The sequence below is a fragment of the Pogoniulus pusillus genome, chromosome 33, assembly GCF_015220805.1.
Source record: "Pogoniulus pusillus isolate bPogPus1 chromosome 33, bPogPus1.pri, whole genome shotgun sequence".
Taxonomy (NCBI): Eukaryota; Metazoa; Chordata; class Aves; order Piciformes; family Lybiidae; genus Pogoniulus; species Pogoniulus pusillus.
In genome coordinates this window covers 3,119,886-3,137,922 of record NC_087296.1, presented here as the reverse complement: position 1 = coordinate 3,137,922, position 18,037 = coordinate 3,119,886, and the positions used below count along the sequence as shown (strand labels likewise).

At 46.9% G+C, this 18,037-nt stretch overlaps 1 protein-coding gene across 2 annotated transcripts in view; it reads left to right on the top strand.

The window, feature by feature from the left end:
* ATG5 (autophagy related 5) overlaps nucleotides 1-18,037 on the top strand; it is a 53,554-nt gene that overhangs the window by 30,101 nt on the left and 5,416 nt on the right. For both annotated transcript variants that reach the window (XM_064170223.1, XM_064170224.1), the window contains exon 7: nucleotides 4,634-4,751. In XM_064170223.1, coding sequence (XP_064026293.1) covers nucleotides 4,634-4,751 — 118 coding nt within the window. The remainder of the gene's footprint in view (nucleotides 1-4,633; nucleotides 4,752-18,037) is intronic.

Genomic DNA, 18,037 nt, shown 5'->3' with positions numbered 1-18,037 from the left:
GTTATGGTTTTCATTTTAAGATGCATCCTGTATAAAACAACTGCCTAATTAAGTTGTAGATTTCATGCAGTGTTTGATGTTCTGGTGATTCTGAAAAGGACCAGGCAAGCAGATTACTCTTCCTTTGGCAGCATGATAGGGCAGAAAGAGTTTTAATTGCTAGCACAATATGTGCTATATGGCTTGTGTTCCTGGGAGGCTTTCTGCTGCCTTAAAGGCCCTCTTGAACCTCACCTACAACTCTTCATATGTGCCCAGTGCCCACAGCTCTTCAGTGTGCCCAGGTGGCCAAGAGAGCCAATAGCATCCTGGCCTGGCTCAGGAGCAGTTTGGCCAGCAGGACAAGGGAGGTTCTTGAATTGAGGAGCCCAGAACTGGACGCAGCACTGCTCAGGCCACCCCTTGAGTGCTGTGTCCAGTTCTGGGCTCCTCAATTCAAGAGAGATGTTGAGGTGCTGGAAGGTGCCCAGAGAAGGGTGACAAAGCTGGTGAGGGGTCTGGAGCACAGCCCTGTGAGGAGAGGCTGAGGGAGCTGGGGGTGTGCAGCCTGCAGCAGAGGAGGCTCAGGGCAGAGCTCATTGCTGCCTGCAGCTCCCTGCAGGGAGGCTGTAGCCAGGTGGGGTTGGGCTCTTCTGCCAGGCAAGCAGCAACAGAAGAAGGAGACACAGTCTGGAGTTGTGCCAGGGGAGGTCTAGGCTGGATGTTAGGAGGAAGTTGTTGTCAGAGAGAGTGATTGGCATTGGAATGGGCTGCCCAGGGAGGTCACTGTCCTTGGAGGTGTTGAAGCCAAGCCTGGCTGGGGCACTTAGTGCCATGGTCTGGTTGATTGTGTAGGGCTGGGTGCTAGATTGGCCTGGATGAGCTTGGAGGTCTCTTCCAGCCTGCTTGATTCTGTGATATATACCTGTTTAGGTATTTTTTCCCTCACTGTAATGTTGTTTTCACTGTCACTTTCCTATCACTGTTTAAACTTTCTTTAATAAGGGCTGAATCCTCATTTGTTCTGCAGAGCACAAGAGTTGTGGTGCTCTATAGTGGTATAGGAGATTGAGAAGTTTTAGTTGTAATAAATGAGCCTGAATTCCTAGAAAAGATTGAAGTTGAATCTTTGGTTTCATTAAAAAAGCAAACAAACAATGATTTGGTATGAAACTGTGGACATGATCCGTGTCAAATGCCCTGCAGATTTGGGGCCAGGTGATTTGTTTTCATCTGCTGATATGTTTGGAAGCATTTCCTTTGTAGATCTGTCATCCAGTTCCTGACTCTCACCTCTCGTGTCATAGAGTCACAGAATGGTTTGGGTTGGAAGAGACCTTGAGCATCATCCAGTTCCAGCTCCCTGCCGTGGGCAGGGACACCTCCCACTAGCCTGGATTGCTCGAGGCCTCATCCAGCCTGGCCTGAATACCTCCAGGGAGGGAGCATCCATAGCCAACCTGTTCCAGTGTCTCCCCACCCTCACTGTCCAGAATTTCTTCCTAATCTCCAGTCTAAATCTACCCTCCTCAAGCTTTCCTCTTATCCTATCACTACAAGCCCTTGTATAAAAGTCCCTTCCCAGCTTTCTTGTACTTTCAGCTATTTGTACCCTGCACATGCATCCAGCATCTTCTGATGCCATGCCCAGGGACACTCTACCCTAGAGCAGGCTGCACACAGCCTCAGCCAGCCTGGCTTGAAACACCTCCAGCCATGAGGCCTCAACCACCTCCCTGGGCAACCCATTCCAGCCTCTCACCACTCTCCTGCTCAACAACTTCCTCCTCACCTCCAGCCTCACTCTCCCCACCTCCAGCTTTGCTCCATTCCCCCCAATCCTGGCACTCCCTGACAGCCTAAAAAGTCCCTTCCCAGCTTTTTTGTAGCCCCCTTCAGATGCTGGAAGGTCAACTGGGAGCCTCCTCTTCTCCAGCCTGCACAGCCCCAACTCTTTCAGTCTGTGCTCACAGCAGAGCTGCTGCACCCCTCTGAGCATCCTCCTGACCCTGCTCTGGACACACTCCAGCATCTCCACAGCCCTCCTGTAATAGGGGCTCCAGAACTGGATGCAGTACTCCAGGTGGGGTCTCAGCAGAGCACAGCAGAGGGGGAGAATCACCTCCCTGGCCCTGCTGACCACACTTCTGCTGCTGCAGCCCAGGCTTTGCTTGGCTTTCTGGGCTGCAAGTGCACACTGCTGGCTCCTGTTGAGCTTCTTATCCACCAGCACCCCCAAGTCCCTCTCCTCAGGGCTGCTCTCCAGCCACTCACCGCCCAGCCTGGAGTTGTGCTTGTCATTGCCTCCACCCAGCTGCAGGACCTTACTACCACACTTCCAAAGGAGTGATGGTAAGGTTGTTCTAACATGATTTATGCCTAAGATGCTTTGAAAAGTTACCCTGTAAACACTCTAACTGTAGGATGGGACTTTTCTTTTGACTCTTTTAAGGCATAAAGCATCTGCTGCAGGAGAGGGGTGAAGTGTAAGCATGTTGGGCTAATACTCTGCCCCTAGGATTGTGTTTGTGAACAACAAGCTTGGTGTAAACAACCTGCAGTTCCTTTCATCCTTGTCACGTTGATGGAGAGCAGGGATTTTTATTTACGTTGCCACATCTGTGTTGCTCAACACTTCAAATGCGAAATTGAATTCATTTTCTGCCTCTTGATAGCAGCTGAGGATGCTGCTTTGCTCAGCAGCTCTGGGGGGGGATTTTGGAGAATCCATCCTTGGCTTTTCCCTCTTGGCACTAAATTATTATAATGGGGAAGAAATTGGTTGTAGTTTGTCAATAAATGATTGGAAACTGCAGTATGCACTTGGAAAGTTTTCATCTTAAAAGTCTATTGGTGATGACCACCTTTGCCTGCATCTTTTTTCTGGTGTTATTTCCACTTCTGCTGCTTCAGTAAGTAACTGGTCCAGAGCTGGAAGGTTTGTCAGCAAATGGAAGATGCCCTTTGTTTGCAGATATGAGCAGTGGGCATCTTCCCCACTCCACTAGATACCTCAGGAGACTTGTTTTGTCCCTTGACTTTTGAGTGAGTCCAGATGGATGATCAGAGGATGGAGCAGCTCACCTCTGAAGACATCTGGGGTTGTTCAGCCTGGAAAAGGGAAGGCTCCAGGGATACCTTAAAGCAGCCTTCCAGTATTTGAAAGTGGCCACAGAAGAGCTGGAGAGGAACATTTTACAGAGGCACAGGACATGATGGGTAATGGCTTCAGCCTGGAGGAGTCAGGATTTAGATGAGACGTTAGGAAGAAATTCTTCCCCATGAGGCTGGTGAGACACTGAAAAAGGCTGCCTAGGGAAGCTGTGGATGCCCCCTCTCTGGAGATGTTCAGGGCCTTGAGCAGCCTGGGCTAGTGGGAGGTGTCCTTGCCCATGGCAGGGGAGTTGGAACTGGATGATTTGAGGCCCCATCCCTGGAGGTGTTTGAGGCCAGGCTGGATGAGGCTCTGGCCAGGCTGATCTAGGGTAGGGTGTCCCTGCCCATGCAAGGCAGGGGGGTTGGAACTAGATGATCCTTGTGGTCCCTTCCAACCCTGACTGATTCTATGATTCTATGACCTTTAAGGTCCTTTGCAACCCAAAGCCTTCTCTGACTGTATGGAATGGCAAACCCTTGGCAGCTGCCATTGGACTTCTGCGAACAATTAATGACTACTTTTAAAACAAGCTCCATGGAAATTTGTTTGGTTGTAACAATGCTTTAAGGGTTCCTTTTCTGTCTTTTTTGAACCTGTTTTGAAGCTGCACTCTAATGTGCCAGAGTTCACTTGTCAAGTGTGGATCTGTCTGAGGTGGCTGCTGCTGGCTGGGTGCCTCCCATCATTTCTCAGCCGTTCAGACGTTTCATTAGCACTGTTTGTATCCCCACTCTGCTGCCCTCGGGACACAGAGAACTGACTACAGCAGCTACTCCTCTCCTTCTGATCATTCAAAGGGAAAACTGGGAAAAGACAATTTTTCCATTTTTGGAGCCTGTTGGCAAGAAGTAACAAGTAGCTGTGTGTCAACAGTGCTGCCCTGGAATTACTTTGAGGTGCTCTGCCGCTCCTTGATTTGCTGTTCCAGAGAGCTGAATGACAATTAAGTTGTCATAGTTAATCTACTGCTTGTGGCTTTTCATGCAGGGAGGTGACAGAGACCACATCTTCAGTTCCTTTCAAAAGTCAGTCTTGTCTTTCTCAAGGTGTTCACTATCCTTGGTTGTTTTGGTTTGTTTGGGTTTTTTTTTTTTTTGCCTTCCAAAAACCTGCACCCAAAGATAAAATCCTTCCTGATGTTGTGTTGTTTCTGCTTTTTAATTGCCATGGTAGGGCAGGAACCACTTTCTGAGTGGTAGGAAACTAAATTTGGGAAGACAGTACTTGAATTGCTTCTTCCAGTTGATCCAGCTGTGCTGCAGCTTCCATCCATTGCTCCTTGTCCTATCCCAGGGAGCAGTGAGCAGAGCCTGTCCTCCCTCCTGACTCCCAGCCCTCAGATGTTTTAAACCCCTTCTCAGTCTTCTCTTCTCCAGACTAAAAATCACCTGTTGCAACCTCTTGTTCTGTCCTATTTTCTGCCTGTCTCAAATAGCAGCACTGCATATTTATGTGGACCTTAAATGGTTGTTTTTGCTCCTTTTGTCATTAAAACAGGCCACAACAGAGAGACCTTTTATACAGAAGCTATTTCGACCAGTTGCTTCAGGAGGAGAGGTGCATACTCTGGGAGATCTGCTAAAAGATGCCTGTCCTGGTGCTATCAGCTCTGACGGTATTGTAGTGATCAGTTTTGTCCAATAAGTTATTTTTTCAGTTGGGGCTGTGCAGGCTGGAGAAGAGGAGGCTCCCAGGTGACCTTCTTGTGGCCTTCCAGCATCTGAAGTGGGCTACAAAAAAGCTGGGGAGGGACTTTTTAGGCTTTCAGGGAGTGACAGGACTGGGGGGAATGGAGCAAAGCTGGAGGTGGGGAGAGTCAGCATGGAAGTGAGGAGGAAGTTGTTGAGCATGAGAGTGGTGAGTCTGGAATGGGTTGTCCAGGGAGGTGGTTGAGGCCCCATGGCTGGAGGTGTTTGAGGCCAGGCTGGCTGAGGCTGTGTGCAGCCTGCTCTAGAGTAGAGTGTCCCTGGGCATGGCAGGGGGGTTGGAATTGGCTGATCCTTGTGGTTACTTCCAACCCTGACTGATTCTATGATTCTATGGAAATTACTTGATGTGGAATGCTTTTCATCTTGTTCTTGCTGTTGTCTTGCCAGTAACCCTTCTTTTTCAGTCAGTACATCACAGATTTGTTTTGAGCAGTGTCTGATACTCACAGCATTTATTGGTGTAGTATCAGCACCTTCAGACAGCAAAGCACTGAACTTGAAGTCAGTGCTTGATGTTGTGCAGTTCAAAATCAAAGAGTTCTGATGGATTTCTCTAAGTTTCCATCTTAGAAATCAACTGATAAAGTATTTTCCCCCCTGTTTAATACTTGTTAACACATGGAAACGACCTGCAAAACTAAACAGAAGGTAAGATGGGTATGGAATGCTTTTAGCCACATGTCTCTTCTTCCTAAAGCTGCTATAAATTTGAGAGCATCATTTCAGGGAATGCTTTCAATCAGCTCTCCAAAACAAAAAGCAAGATACAAGTCAAAGGGAAAAGTCCTGCTTCTGGGTCTGGCCAATGCCAAGCACAAATCCTAATGAGGACTTCTTCCTTTTCCAGCAAGTGGAATAGATTCCTGAAGCTGCAGAATCTCAGCACCTCCCTGCTGCTGGAGTCTCCATGAAACCCACTCAGTCAGCTCATTTTTTTCTCTCTTGGTGCTGTCACTAGAGGCTCCATCAGCTCAGAATGCAGGGGAGGCTGTAGAGCTGAGTGTTTCTATCCATTTTAGGGGCATATGAGAGTTTAACTTGCAGGCATTTGAAAGCCTGGGGACCTATAGATAAATTACTTTCCTCTAGAGTAGTTGTATCTATTGGAAGTTGAATACTCAAAATTTAGGAGGTGTCACAGATGTAGACTGCCTGTGCAGTCTTAATTTCTGCACACAAGCAGACTGATCATTATACAACTTCTCATCACCCTTCACTTCTCATCTGCCTTTGCTTTCTGTGAGCCTTTGGTCTTCCTGCACAGGCTGGGCACGTTTTAGTGTCAGGGCTGCACAGTGTAAAATCATTGGCATAGTTGTGGGAATAATGGATGGGGAATGAATATACTTCAGGAATGGTTACAATTGAGGCAGCTGGGTAGAATTGCATTCAGTTCTTTCTCCCCAAGGGACTTCATTTGTATGATATTAGGCAAGCTGAGTGCTGCAAACACACCCATTTTTTTAGAGGGGAGCACCAGGAAAACCCAGTGATCAGCTTGAGTGTTCTGTTTGCTACTACTTGAAATCATAGAATGGTTTAGGTTGGAAGAGACCTCAAGGATTATCCAGTTCCAACCCCCTGTCATAGGCAGGGACACCTCCCTCTAGAACAGGTCACTCAAGACCTCATCTAACTTGGCCTTGAACACCTCCAGGGAGGTTGTGGAGCACAGAAGCACAGAATGTGATCAAAGATCACACATTCTGTGCTTCTGTGCTCCACAGCCTCCCTGGGCAACCTGTGTCAGTGTCTCACCACCCTCAACTGTGCCGGTGTCTCACCACCCTCACTGGAAAGAACTTCTTCCTAACTTCAAGTTTGAATCTCTCCTCTACCAGTTTAAACCCATTCCTCCTTGTCCTGTCATTACAAGACCTTGTCAATAGTCCCTCCCCAGCCCTCCTGTAGCCCTCTTCAGATACTGGAAGGCCACTCCAAGATCTCCTTGAAGCCTTCTCTTCTCCAGGCTGTAGAGCCCCAACTCTCTTAGCCTGTCCTCACAGCAGAGCTGCTGCAGCCCTCTGAGCATCTTGGTGGCCTCCTCTGGACTGGCTGCAGCAGTTCCATGTCCTGCTTGTGCTGGGGGCTCCAGAACTGCACACAGCTCAGCATTTTTTTCCCCTTTCCCCCTGTGCTCTTCTCTTTTCCAATGACTTTTCATTCAGCTGGTAGCTTCACAGTCCTTGTGGTGCTTGCTTGCCTGTGGTGACATCCGTAGCTGCACTGTGTGCCGTGGGAACACAGAGCCTGAATGATTTTCAGACTCAGCTGTATATGTGAGCTGTTCCTGCTGCCAGATACTTAGGGACCACCAGAAGAAGAGGGAGGGAAGGGTTTCAAGAGCCACCCACAGTGTCTATATGCCTTTGCTTTAAGAAGTATGGATGTAATTAAGACTCTCTTTTAACTGTGCTGAGAAAAAAATATATTTCAATGAAAGAAAAAAACCTCCTATCTATGTGGAACCAATACACAAATTGTTGGAGGGTAGGAAAGCCCTGCAGAAGGACCTTGCCAGGCTGGATGGGTGGGCAGAGGCCAATGGGATGAGATTGAACAGGGCCAAGTGCAGGGTTCTACACTTTGGCCACAACAACCCCAAGCAGCACTGCAGGCTGGGGACAGAGTGGCTGGAGAGCAACCAGGCAGAGGGGGACCTGGGGGTCCTGGTAGATAAGAGTTGAAGATGAGGCAGCAGTGTGCCCAGGTGGGCAGGAGAGCCAATAGCATCCTGGGCTGGCTCAGGAGCAGTGTGGCCAGCAGGACAAGGGAGGTTCTTCTACCTCTGTGCTCAGCACTGCTCAGGCCACACCTTGAGTGCTGTGTCAAGTTCTGGGCCCCTCAATTCAAGAGAGATGTTGAGGTGCTGGAAGGTGTCCAGAGAAGGATGACAAAGCTCGTGAAGGGCCTGGAGCACAGCCCTGTGAGGAGAGGCTGAGGGAGCTGGGGGTGTGCAGCCTGCAGAAGAGGAGGCTCAGGGCAGAGCTCATTGCTGTCTGCAGCTCCCTGAAGGGAGGCTGTAGCCAGGTGGGGTTGGGCTCTGATGCCAGGCAAGCAGCAACAGAACAAGGGGACACAGTCTGGAGTTGTGGCAGGGGAGGTCTAGGCTGGATGTTAGGAGGAAGTTATTGGCAGAGAGAGTGATTGGCATTGGAATGGGCTGCCCAGGGAGGTGGTGGAGTCGCCGTGCCTGGAGGTGTTGAAGCCAAGCCTGGCTGGGGCACTTAGTGCCATGGTCTGGTTGATTGGCTGTGGCTGGGTGCTAGGTTGGACTGGATGATCTTGGAGGTCTCTTCCAGCCTGGTTGATTCTATGATTCTCTTGCAGTCATGATGTAACAAAAGCAGAACAGGTTGAATAATGCCTTTAAAACCTTGACAGTGAAAAAGGTCTTTGTAAACCACTGTGTCAATATTACTTTGGCTCGTCACAGGCTATGGGTAAGTGTTTAGCTTTCAGTTAGCTTACAGAACTATTTATTCAAGGCTTTTACTGTTTGTTGAAGTGCTCAAAAAGATAAAATCTTGATCAGTTCTTACCCCAAACTGTAGCTGTCCTCAAACCGGACCTTTATTCAGTTATAGAGGCTCTGTGATGTCCGTGCTTGCTGTGGTCTCTTGGGCTGCATAGTTGTAGCTTCTCTGCAGGTAAAGAAGAGATGTTAAGACCATGTTGTTGTCTGCAAATGTAGCACAAGGTCACATAGGTGCCATGGCAGAATGCTGTGCTCTTGGGTGTCATTCCCACAGCTGCTAAATATCAGCTGTCTGTACCTGAAGGAGACAGCCTCATAGCTGTTCTTCCCCTGCTGTCTGATCACAGAACTTCAGAGGTTGGAAGGGAACTCCAGAGATCATCAAGTCCATCCCCCTGCCAAAGCAGGATCACCCAGGGTGGTCCACACAGGAATGCATCCAGGTGGGCTTGGAAAGTCTCCAGAGAAGGAGACTCCACAACCTCTCTGTTGCAGCCTGTTCCAGTGCTCTGTCACCCTCACTGCAAAGAAGTTTCTCCTCATGTTGACTGAGGTGAAACCTTCTATGTTCAAGTTTGCACCTGTTGTTCCTTGTCTTATTGCTGGGCACCACCAAAAGAGATTGGCTCCAGCCACTGAGATGAGGAAGATGAGGCTACCTTCTTCCAGCAACAGCTAGCCCAATGTCATTTATGACATATAAACCTGAGAGCTATCTACATTTTTATCATATATAAAACTATTTTCTGTCTGTCACAGCTTTCCCTCATGGTTTTGTGCATCTGGTGCTAGGTGTTCCTGTTGCCAATTAAGAGGCCTTTGTTCCCAGAAGCAGTGATAGCATCTCTGAACTTCAAGGTTTATATGATATGGAAACAAAAATCCCCAAACCCAACCAATCAAAACAGCCCTCCAAAAAAACCCAGCCCAAACATGACAATAATCCACAGCAGTTGAAACAAAAAAAAACTCAACAAACCAAACCCCAAAGCAAATAAACAAAAAATCAACAACAAGCAACCCCCAAACCCAACCAACAAACCACACCAACCAAACCCCAAAACAAATAAACAAAAAATGAGCAACAACCAAACCAAACCCCAAAACAAAGTCAACAACAACCCCAAAACCCAATTAACAACAACAAAACAAAGCCCTCAAACAAAGAAGCAAGAAATCAACAAGAAACAACCCCAAAACCCAACAACCAACACCAAAAGCAAATCAAACCCCAAAACGAAGAAACAAGAAAATAAACAAAAAGCAACCCCAAAACCCAACCAACAACAACAAAACAAAGCCCCCAAACAAAGAAACAAGAAAATCAACAACAACCCCAAAACCCAACAACCAACACCAAAAGCAAATCAAACCCCAAAACAAAGAAACAAGAAAATCAATAACAACCTCAAAACCCAACCAAAAATAACAAAACCAAACAAACCAAACCCCAAATCAAATAAACAAGAAATCAACAACAGACAACCCCAAAACCCAACAACCAACACCAAAAGCAAATCAAACCCCAAAACAAATAAGAAAATCAACAGCAAACAACCCCAAAACACAACCATCAACAAAACAAACCAAACCCCCAAACAAATAAACAAGAAAAGCAACAACAAACAACCCCAAACCCCAACCAACAATAACAAAACAAAGAAACCCCAAAGCCCAAAACAAATAAATAAAACAATCAACAACAAACAACCCCAAAACCCAACAACCAACACCAAAAGCAAATCAACCCCACAAACAAATAAGAAAATCAACAACAAACAACCCCAAAACCCAACCAACAGCTAACAACAAAACAAACCCCAAAATAAACAAGAAAATCAACAAAAAACAACCCCAAAACTCAACCAACAATAACAAAACTCCAAACCCCAAAACAAATAAACAAAACAATCAGCAAAAAACAACCCCAAAACCCAACCAGCAAACAACAGCAAAAGCAAACAAACCAAACCCCAAAACAAAGAAATGAGAAAATCAACAACAACCAACCCCAAAACCCAACCAACCAACAACAAACCCAAACAAACCAAGCCCCTCAAGTCAAACCAACCACCAAAGGAAGCCCAAAGCCAGGCCAAGCAAATAAAGAGGAGCTGTTTAGATGATATTTATGAGGCTGCTGTGAAAGAACATCCTAATCTTGTAAACAGTTCGTTTAGAAATGGTGACTCATCTGCTCAGGAGGAGATGAACACAGTGTGGGCTTCTCTGCCTGCAGAGCAACAACTGCCAGGAGTTCAGCAGAACACACTGGGGAGGGAGAAGGGTTAAAAATGATAGAAAGCAGAATTGTTCTGGGGTAGGGGAAAGCTTCTTTCCTCTTCCAGAACCTGAAATTGAAGGCACCGTGCGTAATGCAAAGATAAAACTCTCCTAGTGCAGAAGGAAACAGTTTTCTTCCACTGCTATCATGTCTAAACAATTCTGGATGCAATTTGAGTTTGCCAGTGTTGTTGAAGTCTTCATAAAAGTTGTTTTGATTTTTGTCTCCTGCTTCCTTGAAGGCTCAAATGGTAAACATTTGGGCATGATGACGCAAACAGTAGGCTATCAATCAGTCCCAGTTTTCACAGCATTGTTGTTCATTCAGGAGAGCTGTGTGAACTGACCCCGTTCTGTAGCAGTGTCATTAGTTCTGTCAGAAGTAAAACCAGGATCAAAAAGACCTTCCAGGGTTGGGTTTTGTTTGGTTTTTGGTTTGGTTTGGGGTTGTGGGTTTTGGTTTGTTTTTTTCTCTCTAAAGACTTCGCTGCACTGAGTGATTTTGTGAAATTAAGGATCAGCTGTTTCCAGTTAACCCTCAGCTTTTTATAATGAGAGGCTACATTTTAATTGGGTTTGTTCTCAAGAGGTGATTGTGCTGCTCTGTTCAGCACTGACTGCACTTCTGGGCCCTACAATTGGAGAAGGATGTGCAAGTCCTTGAATGCATCCAGGGGAGGGCAGAAGAGCTGGAAGGAATGACACGTGAGGCATGGCTAAGGACTTTGGGCTTGTCTGGTTTGGAGAAGAGGAGCCTGAGGATTGACCTCATTGCTCTACAGCTCCCTGAGGAAGGGGAGGGGGAAGAGCTGATCTCTTTTCCCTGATATCTGGTGGGAAAAAGTGTGGGAATGGTTCAAAGCTGCACCGGGAGAAGTGCAATAGGAGGTCAAAGCCTGGAACAGGCTTCCTAGGGAGGTGACCAATGTCCAAAGCCTGTCTCATAGAACAGAATCTTATAGAATCAACCAGGTTGGAAGAGACCTCCAAGATCATCCAGGCCAACCTAGCACCCAGCCCTATCCAGTCAACCAGACCATGGCACCAAGTGCCTCATCCAGACTTTTCTTGAACACCTCCAGGCATGGTGACTCCACCACCTCCCTGGGCAGCCCATTCCAATGCCAATCACTCTCTCTGTGAAGAACTTCCTCCTAACATCCAGCATGTACTTCCCCCAGCACAACTTGAGGCTGTGTCCCCTTCTTCTGTTGCTGGGTGCCTGGCAGAAGAGCCCAACCCCACCTGGCTACAGCCTCCCTTCAGGTAGCTGTAGAGAGCAATGAGCTCTGCCCTGAGCCTCCTCTTCTGCAGGCTGCACACCCCCAGCTCCCTCAGCCTCTCCTCATAGAATTTGTGTTCCAGACCCCTCACCAGCTTTGTCACCCTTCTCTGGACACCTTCCAGCACCTCAACATGTCTCTTGAATTGAGGAGCCCAGAACTGTCATTGTCACTGGGACAATGCCCTTAACATGCTTTAACCTTCGGTCAGTCCTGAGTTACCCAGGTAGCTGGGACTAGTTGTAGGTCTCTTTCAGCTGAAATGTTCTAGTCTAGCTTAGTCTCTCCTTTAGAATTGGGACTAGATCATAGAATCATAGGATCAATCAGGTCAGAAGAGACCTCCAAGATCATCCAGTCCAACCTATCACCCAGCCCTATCCTATCAACTGATCTTTAATGTCCTTTCCAACCCATACCATTCCATGATTCCACCCAGCAACTTTCCTGCCCTCACAAGAGTAATGTGCTGCTGCTTTGTGACTTACAAGTGAGTCCTGGGCATGGACCCACCCACGCACAGGAAAAAAGGTAGGATGTAGGAAGAGGTAACAGCAGGCAGGGAAAGAATCCTGTTTGTCAGGCAAACCTTTGGAAATTTGCTCAGCTCCAGCTCCCATTTGTTCTCTTGGCCACCCAATAAGTTTTATTAGTATCAGACCCCAGACTATTCTCTTTAAATTTGTCAGAAGGCAAATGGCTTTATTCAGGCACCACACAGTTTAAAGCCTAACGTTAACAGTGGCATGAAATGGAGAAAGAGAAGTCTTCTACAGAACAAAATCCCTTCTTTTATGTCCAGAATTCAGCTTCTTCTGTTTGGAGATCACAAGGCAGCATTTCTGAAATCCTCTGCAGAAGAGAGGTGAGAATTTTGGTCCTAGAGTAGTCTCCTCTATGGGCTGCAATAGAGCTGCTCCTGTGGGCATCAGAATCCTCTCCCCAAATCCCTGATGAAATGCTATGGATGTGAAGGTCTAGGCAGTCAAGGAGAGGGTGGGGGGAGTTAGCAGAACCTGGGCAAAGCTGTTGGACTCAAAGCATTTTGACAAAGTGTTTTGGTTGCTTTAAGAGGAATATTGGTTTGTGTTTGAGGAGAAGAGCTCAGGTTGTGTATACACTGTGTGGATGGTGCAGTCTGTTCCCACAGAATTTATCACTTAGGCAAAAGAAGGAGTGAAGAGAGAGAAAAAGGAAGGAGAAATTAGGAGGCACAGAGGGGTGATGTGGCTTGGCTTGCACCTGATCACGCTGAGGTCAGTAGCAGAACTAAGAAATGGCTGGGTTTGGCCCCTGATCTAAATGAGTCTGTCTCACCCCAAGGAGATCACAGAGGGCACTCACTCAGTGGCTGAGCCATTGAGAACTTCACAGAACCCAAAGCTTTCTCCTAGTTTCTCATCTGTCCCTGCTCACAGGAAGTCTTCAGGCTTACAGGAGATGTTTCTGTGCTTAGTTTCCTAGAAAATGTGAGAGTGCACCACAATTTGGGTTTTTTCAGCAAGAATTGTTCCTGTTAATGAATCCACAACCTCCTGAGGCAGCCTATTCCAGTGTCTCATCATCCTCCCTGTAATGAATTTCTTCCTAATCTCCAGTCTAAATCTACCTATCTCAAGCTTCAATCCATTCTCTCTCATCCAAGCCCTTCTAAAGTCCCTTCATTGCTTTCTTGTAGCCCCTTCAAGTACTAGGAGGCTGCTCTGAGGTCTCCCTACAGCCTTCTCCAGGCTGAACAACCCCAACTCTCTCAACCTGTCCCTTAGGGGCTGTTCTCCAGCCCTCTGATCATCTTTGTGGCCTCCTCTGGACCTGCTCCAGCAGTTCCATGTCCCTCATGCTGGAGGCACCAGAACTGGACACAGTGTTCCAGATGGGATCCATGAGAGCAGAGTAGAGGGAGGGAGAATCATCTCCCTCATCCTGCTGGTCACACTGCTTTTGATATAGGCCAGGACACTTGAATAGCTCTTGTGCTCCTTACCCTTTATCCCGATAGTGTCATCACCACACTGATGGTGGCAAAACGCAGTGGGTAGGAAACTTTACTATGATACATCTCTTAGTGCAAGCTGTTGTCCACTGGCAGTTGAAGGAGAGAAGCCAGCTGTGTGGACCAGCTATGCAGACAGATGCCATTCTGCCACTGGTGATGCTGGGGATCAGATGGAAGTGTGGTTGCAAAGCCTCTTCTTCAGAACTGCAACCTAATGCAGCAGAATTAGCTGCAACTCATTTCAGAGCTCTGTGCCTGCACTGTTTTGTCCACATTGCTGATGATTCTTGGTAATATTACTACCTAATTAACTGCAGATTCTCTTTGCAGATGCTGTTTGTGTTGTGAGCTTTATAGGTCTACTTTTCTACTGAAGTGTGGACAAATACTTTCTGAACTCAAAACCAGAACACTTCAGTTACTCTTCAGACTCTTTAAAGATTGCCTGATCATCTCTCAGCTTTGAAGCTCTCTCCTGATACTTTGGGGTGAAAAAATTAAAATGAGCTTTTGATGGCAATTCACTTCCAGCCTCAAGTCTGAAACAGGGGCAGCTGTTTGGGAGAGGGGGGTGTTTACTTATTTACTGATGTTACTTTTCAGTGTAAAGAGCCCTTCAGGTATTCCATCACTCATTCCTCTACCCACCCCTTCCTGATTCATTTTTCAAGATGAAGCTCTTTAATTGTGCTGTGGTAGAAACCTTTAAACAGTCCAGCAGCTGTTTTAAAGAACTTAAGAGTATATGTACAGAAAAAAACCCCAACCCTATTTCATCTAGAAACTCCCTTGCCTGCTCATTAGAGAATTTCTCTTTGCACAAGTAAGGGCCCGGAAGAAGCTAATGTAAGGATTTGAGCAAGGGTTTGTATTTCTCTGATAAACAGCACTCCCCTTCTGGTTGTGATCACAGGATGAAAGCTCTCTAAGCTTGTATATGTACATTTTTACTGCTACATCATGTAGTGTGCTCTTAAGATTGAGATCTCATTCCCCAGGAAGCATTTCTGTCTAAGATTAATTGCCCTTTTAAAAATCAGTGTTTGATGTATTCCTTTGGCTATATCCTGACTCACTTTAACCCTCTTTGACCTGACCCCGCTGACTATTATCGCCGTGGCTGAAGCAGGAATCCTTCAGCTTGATGTATGCAGTACAGACTTGAGCCTGTGGTTTTTCACATCGATGGATTCAATTAGCTGAGTTTTTACTGATCAGCTTAGCAGGGGTTGGAGAATTTGTCAGACATGGAACAAAACTGTCCCTCCTTGGGGGTTAATTGAGCAGCTCGTCTCCGTTTTCACGTGTCCTTTGCATGTGAAGTTGTTTTGCTTTGTTAAATATCAACAGCATCTTGCTGCAAGTAGCACTTCTTTAAAAGGCAAAAAGCAGTTTCTTTCCTCCCCCCCAGTTAAATTGGGGAAGGTACAAAGGATGAAATAGCAACCATTAAGCCTTTGATCTGTATATATCACTTACCACTTTTCAGGCAGCGGTCTTAAAACTGTAATTATGTCCCAATGTCCACTTTTGAATTTGATTTATTGAGATAAATAGAGAAACTTAACAATTAGCTTGTTGGCTTGATGAAAACAAGTCAAAATGTGCTGAACTCTCCCGTGCTGACAGTGATTTTGCAGCAAGAGTGACGCTTTGCTTTGCCTTGCTCGGAATAGTTCATGCCTTGATGAGCTGGAGAAGTTCATTATGAGAGATGAATCAAAGAATATTTGCAGGCATGATGTGGATTATAGGAACTTGAAATAAAAAAGGAGGTTGAAAGTTCAAGAATGCCATTAAAAGCCTTTAAAAGTGTATGAATGTGCACATGCAGAGGGAATATTGTGTGGAGAATGTGCTGGTTAATTTGGACATGGCAGTAATTGGAACACAGTGACATTACAGAAGTCCTCTCAAACTGTTAGCATCAAGAGGTCTTTTACAGCAGATTGATTTGCCTTGTGCCAGTCTTTATAGAGCTAAGTCTTCATCAAACATTTCCTTTTTTTAACCCAAAGATCCCTATTGATCACAGCAGCCCTACAGGCTGGGGGAGTGGCTGGAGAGCTGCCTGGCGGAAAAGGACCTGGGGCTGTTGGTGTCCAGCCAGCTGAACATGAGCCAATGGTGTGACCAGCAGGAGCAGGGAGGTGATCCTGCCCCTGTACTCAGCACTTGTGAGACCACACCTCGAGTACTGTGTCCAGTTTTGGTCCACAGTATAGGAGGGACATTGAGGTGCTGGAGCGGGTGCAGAGAAGGGCGACAAGGCTGGGGAGAGGTCTGGCAAACGTGGCCTGTGAGGGGTGGCTGAGGGAGCTGGGGGTGTTTAGTCTGGAGGAGAGGAGGCTGCGAGGGGACCTTATTGACCTCTACAGCTACCTAAAAGGAGGCTGCAGTGAGGCTGGAGCTGGTCTCTTCTCCCAAATTACTAATGATAGGACAAGAGGAAATGGCCTCAAGTTGCATCAGGGGAGGTTTAGGTTGGCTGTTGGGAGGAAGTTCTTTCCTGAGCAGGTGGTCAGGCACTGGCACAGGCTGCCCAGGGAGGTAGTGGAGTCACCATCCCTGGAGGTGTTTGAAAGGAGAGTGGGTGTGGTGCTTAAGGCTGTGGTCTGGTGATGAAGGCTGCTGGGATGAAGGTTGGACTGGATGCTCCTGATGGCCCTTTCCAACCACAGCGATTCATAGTGCTTAGATGTTGTGCTGAGGGCGTTGGGTTAGTCAGGGGCTCGTCAGTGTGAAACTCATGATTGGACTCAATGAGCTTGAAGGGCTTTTCCAATCTGAGAAGTTCTGTGGCTCTGTGATTTAGCTCCCTAGCTGTGTCCAGAGAAAGCCTTCATTTCTGAAAGTCAATTTAGAGGGAAGGGAAACCTCAAACCTAATTAAGGGTATGGTGTGTGAAAGGGTTAACTTACTGTAAGGCAAGATGCCCACTCTTTAAAATAGCTCCACAACTCCTTAAAGTCCTTTAGTTCTCTCTCAACAATGGCAAACATCTCATGGATGAGTTGAGCTCCATTTGTCACCCATTCAAGTGCTTATCTTTTAATGCACACCTACAGTCCCCTGTATATAGAAGTGCATTGTCTGCTTGCTTCTTCCAGGCAGCAGCAGCAGGACTGCGCTGAACTCTGCCACTGGGTTCATGGCTGCAGAGCCAAACTTCATCACAGTGCAGCAAACTGTTTATAAGCTTCAATGGCTAACTCCACTCTTTTATAAACCAGCACAGGTTTGTTGCTGGTTTCATGGCTGAGGCACTGGAGAAAAAAGAGTGTAAGAATATTTCTTGAAGAGAGTTTCATCCTAACATTTGTTTAGTGTTTTTCCTGCCTGAAGCAAGGTGTTGGATGGGAAGCAGCTCAGGTTCAATCGTTGTCAGGTTTTCTAAAACCTTTGAACTACTAAAGGTTGCCCAGGGGTAGCAATGGATTGAAGCTTGAGGAGGGCAGATTTAGACTGGAGAGTGAAAGAGATTCTTGACAGTGAGGGTGGGGAGACACTGGCACAGGTTGCCCAGAAAGGTCATGGGTGCTCCCTCCCTGGAGGTGTTCAAGGGCAGGGTGGATGAAGCTTTGAGCAACCTGGGATGGTGGAAGGTGTCTCTTAGTTTGGCAGTTGGACTCTTGGCAGTTGTTTGCAGTTGGACTCAATCTTGGAGGTCCTGAGCAACCTGGGCTGGTGGGAGGTGTCCCTGCCCATGGCAGGGGGTTTGGAACTGGATGATCTCCGAGGTCCCTTCCAACCCAACCCAATCTGTGAATCTATAATACATAGACACCAAGAATATCCAGAGATTAGAGCATATTTAATGCCTATGGTGCTCTTAGGTTGGCACTTGGGCTCTTGGCAGTTGTTTGCAGTTGGACTCAATCTTGGAGGTCTTGAGCAACCTGGGCTGGTGGGAGGTGTCCCTGCCCATGGTAGGGGAGTTGGAACTGGATGATCTTCAAGCTCCCTTTCAGCCCAACCCAATCTGTGAATCTATGATATGTAGCTATGAAGAATATCCAGAGATTAGAGCATATTTAACGCCTATGCTGGACTTAGTTGGACTCAATCTTGGAGGTCTTTTCAACCCAAGCTGTGTTCTGTGAAAACTGGAGCAATTGATCTCGTGGCACTGCCAATGATTCAAATGAGAGA